This window comes from Heloderma suspectum, chromosome 12 (genome assembly GCF_057233095.1).
Source record: "Heloderma suspectum isolate Gila_16-S chromosome 12, 16-S_ref, whole genome shotgun sequence".
Taxonomy (NCBI): Eukaryota; Metazoa; Chordata; class Lepidosauria; order Squamata; family Helodermatidae; genus Heloderma; species Heloderma suspectum.
In genome coordinates, this window is record NC_139469.1 from 14922361 (window position 1) to 14932500 (window position 10140).

At 43.0% G+C, this 10140-nt stretch overlaps 1 protein-coding gene across 1 annotated transcript in view; it reads left to right on the top strand.

Moving 5' to 3' along the window:
* Positions 1-1520: 1520 nt before the first annotated feature.
* The window catches only part of LOC146336566 (parvalbumin beta-like), a 12931-nt gene continuing 4311 nt past the window's right edge, over positions 1521-10140 (top strand). The window contains exons 1-3 of the mRNA XM_084817867.1: positions 1521-1582; positions 6504-6636; positions 9228-9363. Coding sequence (XP_084673993.1) covers positions 1522-1582; positions 6504-6636; positions 9228-9363 — 330 coding nt within the window. The 5' untranslated portion in view covers position 1521. The remainder of the gene's footprint in view (positions 1583-6503; positions 6637-9227; positions 9364-10140) is intronic.

The window sequence follows — 10140 nt, forward strand, 5'->3', positions numbered from 1 at the left end:
AGGTTTACTGCATGGATTATGTGCATGTTTACTCAGAAATAATCCCCATTGAAATCAGTGAAACTTTATGCCCAGGTAAGTGTACAGGTTTGCAATCACAATGGAGGGTGGGAGGCTGTATGGATTCATTTTTGTCAGTACTACAGTCTTTTTCTGCAGGCCGATCTACTCAATTTATTTTTATATCTATATTCCTTTGTTACATTGATATTCTGCCTTACCACCAAAGACCCCAAGGTGGTGAACATGCGCCTCCACCTCACCATTTTATCCTCACAACAACGCTTCGAGGTAGGTTAGGCTGAGAGACAGTGATCGGCCCAAAGTCATCCAGTAAGCTTCATGGCACAGTGGGGACTAGAACCTTGTTCTCCCCAGTCCTAGTTGCACACTCTAGCCACTACACCACACTGGCTACACCAACACACAGCTTTACTCTCAATCAAGCATCATTGAATCAAGTGGTTTGCTTGCCGGAAGCACAGAGACACTCCTGTAGCCTCTAAATTAAAAGACAAGGACTCCTGGTGGATCATATGATAGAAAACTAGGTAAAATCAAAATGTTAAATACTGTTCCAACTTTTTTCATTTTAAAAAAAACATTTTTATTTTGGGTGTCATTTGGAGATAGCAATTGGGAGAGCATTTGCGCGGCTCTCAAACTTCTGATATTGTCTAAGACCCAATGTACATTCCTTTGGGATATAAATATCAATTTGATTAGCTAGCAGGTCTTGTCAGCCACAGTATCTTATCCCCTGGGGCATTTGGGCAGTGACGTGGTCACAGCACTTCTGTAAAAGGCTGGGGGGGGGGTCTTAACTAAAGCCTATATAAGACAGGGTCTCTGCTCAAGGAAATAACCTAAAAGAAGAGCTGTTCTTAGATCTTAGATCTTTCTGCCCCTTCTTCTCCCAGCTTTGGAAAACAGCCGCAAGGTGAGTTTAGCCTTTCAGCCTAGAGATTTCTTTTATTTTTTATTTATTTTTGCAGCCTTCAGCAACAACTAAGCCCTTAAAACAGCCCAACTGCACGGAAACTATCAAGATTCTCAAACCAAATGCACTGTCGGGCGTGAAGAGTTTTATACCAGAGGTTTTGATTTTGCACAAACTGGGAAACCGACTGTGAGAGAACAGTAAAATGAATCTATTCCATAACCATCCTGGTGAGAGAGAGAAATAATAATAACTTGGATGAACAACAGGATTTTTTATTTTTTTATTTTTTGGAGGAAGAAACTCTGCTCACTGGTTCTGAACGGCTGGTCCCCTGCCTTGGACGTAATCTTTGCTGCTGCTGCTATTTCCCCAAGAAACAAGGAGAGGTCATATCATTGCCCCATCTGGTGGCTGCAGAACAGCCAAGATCAACATGAGCTCCGGCAGCTACAGCCATGCCTACCTGGAGATGGCCTGCACCTTGCCACCTCTGCTTGACAATATCACTAGCCCATAATTTTCCTGTCTTACTTTTAATCTCAGCTAATTATTTTTCCCTCCTCCCCCATAGCTTTGACATGGCACTCACTGGTATCCTGACCGACGCAGAAATCACAGCTGCCCTACAAAGCTGCCAAGGTAATATCTGTCTTTTAAAGTCCTCCATTCCCCTTCCTCCTGCAATGAGATAAATATGTAACTTTCTCCCAGCGAAGGCTGGTGGCTGTGATGTCAGTGGAGCAATGAATCCACTCCAGGTTTCAGTCACAACCCTAAAGAAGCTATCCAAGGCATGAAGCATCTTGGATAGCTCTTTTAGAGTTCTGGCTGGTTCTGACTGATACCTGGAGCCAGCACCTTGATTGCTTTCTCCGTTCTCTTCTTTCATTCCTGATCCTAATTGCACAATCAGAATCCTTTCTTAGGTGCATTTTCCCATGGCTAAAGCAAAGTTAAATCAACATCAGTACTTCTGAAAAGGTTTTAAAAGCAGACGAAATAACATAACTGGATGTTCAAATGCAGCCAACCCAGAATGTGTTATAAATTCCATGCATAAGAGGTGAATTAGTTCTATTTCGAACCTTTTCTGCAGTTAATATGTAACCTTCCATAACTGAAGATATCTTTACTCCTCATAAATTTACACATTTAAGAGGGACAGGCATGTATAATATTTTATCCAAACCTGTTGCGAAAAAAAAGAAAAAGAGATCAAGCTGACAGCTGCAAAGGGCAGCGTAACAAGTAGTGAGATAAATCATCTGTTTTAATTGTCAGACAAAGATATAACCAAACATCATGGACGATTGTAGAAAAACAATCATCCAGCATTCTGGTTGGAATCTTAAAATGCCCATTTCAAAGGCCAATGTGTTAAATCAGACATGTAGCTCTCTAATCTAAAAAAATTAAACATAAAGACCAATCCAATTAAAATAGATAAAGGAGGTAAGCAGAATACTGATGCAATGCATAAATGGTTTGGGACAGAGGGGTGGTTAATTCTCCAGATTATTTCGACAGCAAATTAGTCAAAGTAATTTGACTAATTATTAGTTTCCGATCTCACAAAAGGAGTGTAGTGTTAGAATTCTGGCTTACAGAGATTGACGTTTGTCAATTTCATTGCCATTGTCGCTCTACCAGCTTCTGTAGAACACCACGTATTAGCGATAATTAATGTCCGTACATTGCTGGTTCATTAGAGCCACATCCATAGATTCACGCTATGGTAAGGCTGAAAGAGACCCCAGAGTTAAGGTGTTCCTATCCCTGCCTATGGAGGTCAGGATTTCTGTATTCTGACTGTCTTCTGCTGTCCAAATAACAACACAGCAGACAGAGGAAAGAAGGGGGGGAAGGCTAGGCACAACTTGTACAGTATAGCGCAAATCCAGAGTCCTGTATCAGATTAGCTATCCCAGTCTTCTCCAACCCGGTGCCTTCCAGATTGTTGGATTACAAATCCCATAATCCTCAGACAGCTCCAGATTATGGGAGTCGTAGTCCAACATATCAGGAGGGCACCTGGTTGGGGAAGGCTGAGCTCTGCCATTATCACGCAAGTAAAAGCGAAGTGAAAAAAGAGAACGTTTCGGGAGCCAGTGTGGTGTAGTGGCGAGAGTGTTGGACTAGGAGCTGGGAGATCCGGGTTCTAGTCCCCACTCGGCCATGGAAGCTCACTGGGTGACTTTGGGCCAGTCACAGACTCTCAGCCCAACCCACCTCACAGGGTTGTTGTTGTGAGGATAAAATGGAGAGGAGGAGGATAATGTAAGCCGCCTTGGGTTCCTTGCAAGAGGAAAAATGGTGGGCTATAAACATAATAAATAAAATACATGGATAACATCTGTTCCCTTGGGTTCCCTGCAAGAGGAAAAAGGGTGGGATATAAATGCAATAATAAATATGGAGAAGGCAAGAAAGCAGAATCCAGATTACCAGATGTAATGACTCGGCCCTTGCACATTTAAAGTGTTTTTGCAGCACGTATATCTGGTGTACGCATTCGTGGGAACACCACCAAAATGTGTGCATGCAGGACCATTGTGTCGCGCTTCCTTAAGAAAATATTTTTCCTAAATGCTGGACTCTTGCTATGTTTTAGAATCACAGGGCTCCAAAATCCATATAGTGTATTCTCTTTATTAGGCCAACTCACAATTCACAAAAACTGTGCCAGCTTTTGAGGTCTCCAGATATCTTCATCAGTTGAGACGTTGCACAGAGCAGGTTGGAGGAGGGGGAATAAGCACAGGGGGTGGGGGAGAAGGCTGCTATAGTCAGGATGTCTGCATGGTCAGAGGCCTTCAGATGATATGGAGGAGGACAGTTTGCAGACGTTTGGACTGAGGCCTGCCAAGTGATGTGATGGTTTCACATTTCAAGGACCACTGGGAAGAAGAAGTTAGCCGACAGCTGTTGCTCCTCCGTTTTTTAATCATAGGATAATCATAGGGTTGGATCCAGGATCTGCCATTTCATAGACGGAAGGGAAGGTGCCTCTGCCCAATTTGGGGGGATTCCCCTTCCAACCGCACCACAGCTCCACTTCCACCAGCTCAGTTGCGTACTCCCAAACATGAACCCAGCCTATAGTGTTCAAGGTTTTTGGACTCAGCAGACACTTTTAACCCCAACCTGTAACATGCCAATATGGCAAGATGCCTGATGAAGAGATTTTGAGACCTCAAAAGCTTGCACGTTGTTTTAAAAAGGAAATAAATTAAACTAAACAGACAAAAAAACAGAAAATGGCCACAACCACCTCAGGCTGGGTATGATAATCAACTTTTCCACTTACAGCTTCTAACCTAATGTGTTAAATAAATGTTGATGGGGGAAGGAAAACATTTTTATTCATGTATTTTATTTATTATATTTATAGCCTACCTTTTTTCCTCTTGCAAGGAGCCCAAGTTGGCTTACATGGCCCTCCTCCTCTCCATTTTATCCTCACAAAACCCTGTGAGGTAGTGACTGGCCTAAAGTCTCCCATGAGCTTCATGGCCACGTGGGGACTAGAACCTCGGTCTCCCAAGTCCCTGTCCAGCACTCTAACCACTACATCGATCACACCGGCAGGAAAATACAGAGGATCAACATGAAATAATAGTTTCCTGACTGCAGTAGGAAGCTCCAGGTTAATCTTTGTTATCCAGTGCTGTTTATAAAACTGATCCTACCTGACTTTAAAAATAAGGAGCCTTTTTGGTTTCATGACTTCTCCCAGACAGACAATTCCAGTTGCTCAGAACCAACCTGCGTAGGCAGAATGATGAGCCAGGACATACGTGGAATGAATTTGAGTTAAGAACATAAGAAGAGCCCTGCTGGATCAGACCAAGGGTCCGGCATTCTAGTCCGGCATTCTGTTCACACAGTGGCCAACCAGCTGTTGACTGGGAATCCACAAGCAGGGCATGAGCGCAACAGCACCCTCCCACCCATCTTCCCCAGCAACTCATGTAAGGCTCACTGCCTCTGGTACTGGAGGTAGCATATAGCCATCAGGACTAGTAGCCATTCATAGCCTTCTTCTCCAGGAATTTGTCTAACCCCCTTTTAAAGCCATCTAAATTGGTGGCCATCAGTATATCTTGTGGTAGCAAATTCCGTTGTTTAACTCTGCTCTGCATGAAGAAGCCCTTCCTTTGATCTGTCATGCATCTCCCACCAGTCAGCTTCATAGGATGACCACACTGGATTCTGGTATTATGAGAGAGGGAGGAAAAATTCTCTCTATCTACATTCACCACACCATGCATAATTTTGCAACTAATTGTGTGCTGTAACACATCGTTGTGCGATTAAAAAATTAAAAACTTAGCTCCTATTTACAGGGCCTTTTTTTTTAAAGGCTTGGTCATTTGATCTGTTCCTAACCCCTTCCATGAATCCTAGAATCAACTCAAGCAGGCTCAATACCCCAGATGCTCCCTTCACCCAAAATATATAGTGGGTGGACATGGGGGGAGGGGGAGATTTTCTGATTTTCATGCATTTTAATTTAATTGAAACTTAGGCAGCCTTCAAAATCTGCACTTCTCTGAATTTTCTGGTGGACTTCTCCAATCAAAAAATGTGTAGAAGAATGCATATATTAGGGGGAGATAACATTAAAATGCATTATATGAGCAAAATTGCTTATAGAAAATGTGTATATTACACAAGAATGCCTAGAAAAATGCATGTTATCTGGAGAAGGGTGCACTAAAATGCTCTTGATTTTTCATGCACAGTTAAAAAAAGATCACAACACCTGGGATGAACTGAACTTAAGGTTGGAGAAATGAGAAATGGAGACACATTGAAGTTGTTAGATTCCTCATCCCCAGTGGTAGGGCTGGAAAGGCAAAAGGAGATGTTTTACTTGCTAGGCTATTATGATCCCACCTTTTTTCCTCTTGCAAGAAACCCATGGTGGCTTACATGATCCTTCTCCACCTCCTCATTTTCTCCTCACAACAACCCAGCTAAACTGACCTGGTCAAGGGTCTGGTTCACACCACACAACAGTCCACCATGGGTTAATTTATCTGTGGGGGCTGTTTTGTGTCATTCTGGGCGTCCACAGGTGCCATTTTGGGGCATACCCTGGGCACCCAGCTTGCCTTGGCTCATTGTGTTGTGCGAACCCAGGCGGTAGGGGTTGTTTGAGGGTTAGGCAACCCTCAAATAAACCATGGCTTGTTTTAGGGTTATTTGAGGGTTGTCTAACCCTCAAATAACCCCTGCCACCTGGGTTTATATGACATAACAAGCCACAGCAAGTCAGGTGCCCAGTCTGCCACAACAGCCCCCACAGGTGAATTGTGGGCTGTCGTGTCGTGCAAACTAGGCCAGTGACTATCCCAAAGTCACCCAGTGAGTTTCCTGGCCAAGTAGGGACTAGAACCCAGATCTCCCAAGTCCCAGTCCAACACTCTAACCATTACACCACTCATTTGTGTTTGGCATTCATAATATATCAGAATAAAGCATTTTCCTTAACCCCTTTCCTCCTCCCCCCCTCCATACTTCACCTTTTGTTTCTGTTTCTCTGTTCTACTTCAAGCTGCTGATTCCTTCAACTGCAAGATCTTTTTTGCCAAATCGGGTCTGAACTGCAAATCTAAAGAGGATCTGGCCAAGGTGTTTGGAGTGATTGACCAGGACAAGAGTGGATTCATTGAGCAAGAAGAACTGTGGTGAGTAAAAGGAAAAGCAAATGCCACTCCTGCAAACATTTGCCAGGCAAAAATAGGTAGAGTTACCTTCCATGCTATTGGGTTAGATCACACAGAAGAAATCTTCTGTTCATGGAAAGGTTGTTTTCCATCTCAAGCTAGGGCACTTTGACATAAAAGTAAAACTAAATCCAAAGTTAGTTATTTATTTGTGTATTTATTTGATTTATACCCCACCCAAGGCCAATCATATAAAAGACCACATAAACCACAATAAAATGACAAATATATAGTACAATACAATGAAACCATCAGTACAATCAATTAATTAATCAAGAAACAAATAGAGCACTTGCCTTCACCCCCAAAGCGTGCAAAAATAAATAGGTATTTAACTGGCACCTATTTGTATGTGTGTTTCTGGAGAGAGAGAGAGAGAGGCAGGTGTGAAATTGCACAACTGCAAAGCTACAAGGATGCCCTGGATCCACTCTGGATACAGTCAGTCTTAAGTTAAATATATATAAGAAAGATGGATAGGCTAATAACAGAGTAATTTCAAAATATATTTAGAGCTAAACTTTTCGGCTTCTGCCTTCATCAGCAGCTGCAGTGCTAAATAGATACCAAGAGTGGCAGTTTGGAACACTAAGGATGAAAAGAATGGTGGGGGATGAGAATGTGTGGTTTAAAGCTCATGAATTGTCCTCCAGATTAAGGCCGTATGGACTAAGCATCCTGAGTCTGTAGATCACTTGTTTTCCTATCTGTCAAGCATGTCAGTGTCTTCTGTTTGTTAGCAGGGATCAGTTGTAAGTCCAAGAGACTATGTGCAGGTGAGTTAAAGTGATTTGCAAGAGGCTGCTTAGGGTTTTTTTTTATAGTAAGAATTGCAGTTTTATGGTTGGGGAATCTTGTTCTTAGGTCCGTTGTAGTTTTTTCCTACATATTGCATACAGCAGTCATCTTTTTTACGTTCCATTGAATAAATCACATTAGTGGAAGTGCATATTACAGATCATAGAATAGTAGGGTTGGAAGGGGCCTACAAGACCATCAAGTCCAACCCCCTACTCAGTGCAGGAATCCAAGTCAGCATCCCTGACAGATGGCTGTCCAGCCTCGTCTTGAAGGCCTGCAGTGTGGGAGAGCCCACCGCCTCCCTAGGTCACTGGTTCCATTGTCGTCTTGCTCTAACAGTCAGGACGTTTTTCCTGATGTTCAGCCAGAATATGGCTTCCTGTAACTTGAGCCCATTGTTCCGTGTCCTGCACTCTGGGATGATCGAGAAGAGATCCTGGCCTTCCTGACTGTGACAACCTTTCAAGTCCTTGAAGAGCGCCATCATATCTCCCCTCAGTCTTCTCTTGTCAAGGCTAAACATGCCCAGTTCTTTCAGTCTCTCTTCACAGGGCTTTGTTTCCATTCCCCTGATCATCTTCGTTGCCCTCCTCTGATGTCTAATTGTCTAATGCAATAAGTTCTGTTAGTAACTGTGCTCTTAAAATAAGTGGTTTGTTGTGGAGAGAGAGAGAGAGAGAGAGAGCACAGCCTTTCCCAAACTGCTTATCTCCAGATGTTTTGGACTTCAACTTCCATCAACCCCTACCAGCATGACCACTGCACAGGAATGCTGGGAGTTGTAGTACAAAGCATTTGGAAGGCACCAGGTTGGGAAGGTTTCTATACATACACACACACTTCAAATAATACCGAGGGCACAATCCAGCCAAAGTTAAGTGCATTTAAGTTTTATCAAGTTCAGGGTAAAGAGGAAATTGCTACCTGAACCTTTTAGGGAAAGCAGGATATAAATGCTTTAAATAAATAAGCATGTGCTTAAATCTCTCCCACTGAAATCACAATGTTTCGAAGTGTATGATGCTGGCTGGATTGTTTTGTTACTAGGACTGGCAAGATACATTTTCTTAAGCGCTCCAAATACTTCACACGCATTATCTCAGCAATGCCCTCCTACCCGTATCGTTATTATTCCCATACTAATGATGAGGATGTAAAGACTGAGAGATTGCATTTCCCTCTCCTATACTCCACACAGCCCTTTGCGCTTTAGTTTAAAGAGAGTGGTGGTGGCAGTGGCGGGAAGCCAGTACCAAGGAACACCAGATCAGCAATTGCTTAGCAGTGAAACTGATTATCCCCCATTCTCGGTTTGATATAAACAGGGATTACCTTCCATCCAAGCTACATCCCATATCTTCATCCACCATCTCTTTGTTGTTGGAATGTTCACAACATCTTGCATTTTAGACTAAACAGAACTTTCCCGCCGCTGCCACCACCGTTTAACTGTATCAAGTCATGCCGTTCATGGTTTCTATCAGTGAATGTATTTACTTATTTAAAATATATTCAGCCCACCTTTCAGGATACACTGGTATCGACCTTGAGCCTGTGAAATAGGCTGACCTTTAAAAAAAAATATCTTTCTGTCCATCTTATGGAGCACAAACCTTCCTGGAGAGGAGAGGTTTTGTGCATGTTTTTCCCCCCACAGCAAAAAGGAGAGTATTGCTGCTAAAACAGATAAAATAAAAAATATCCCCTTGGTTTGCCCTCCTCTCCCTGATCTATCCATTCTGCTCTCACAGCAAATTCCTGCAGAATTTTAAGGATAAAGCCAGACTGCTGACTGATAAGGAGATCAAGGACTTCCTGGCAAAAGGTGACACAGATGGAGATGGCAAAATTGGAGAGGACGGTAAGGATGCATTGATGGAACCATTTGTACTTTTTCTGATGTTCACACTGCACATGCCATTGCTTATGCAACAAAAACATCACCACCTGTGCACAAGAGGGAGGTATTAGCAGGCTTGGGGGAAAACCCAAAGTTTCAAGAAGTGTAACAAATCTTTCGTGGAACAAACCGTAAGAGGGGTGGTGATCCCAAAAGAGACCAATGAGACTGAGTGCGCTGCATGACCACAGAATGCTGACTGATTTCTGCATTAACAAAGGAAAACCAGTAGGGGAGAGTGGAATGGGGTGGCTGGCCCTCCATACTGCAGCATTTTGTTGCAGTTCTCACTTGTAATTGCCTATTAATCCATGGGTAGTTGATGTGTGTATGCCTTAATGTTCATTAAAACTATTTGCTTCTATTATCCTTCATGATTAATGGCAGTAGGAGGAGAGAGGCATAAGAGCAGAGGAAGGAAACAGTTTTCATCTCCACCAGGAGCAGGTCTTTTGTAAGCTAATGGGTCTTAACTGCCCATTCTTCATCAAGCCACCCCAAAATACTTTGCATTACAACAGGGGACAATATACTGTTGCTGGGAAAATCCACCCCACAGCTACTGCGAAGATTGTCACTAAGCTCAGAAGAAACAGGGAATTCTGAATGGAGTGGCAAATGACATTGTCCCTGCTAATAAAAACATTCTGGTGCTGTCTCCCTACAAACCCTGGCTTCACTACACCACCATTGTCTAGAAGAGGGGTGCCCTCTTCTCTACGTAACTATGAATCATGCGGAAAGCCTGTCCTCTTTTGTAGCTG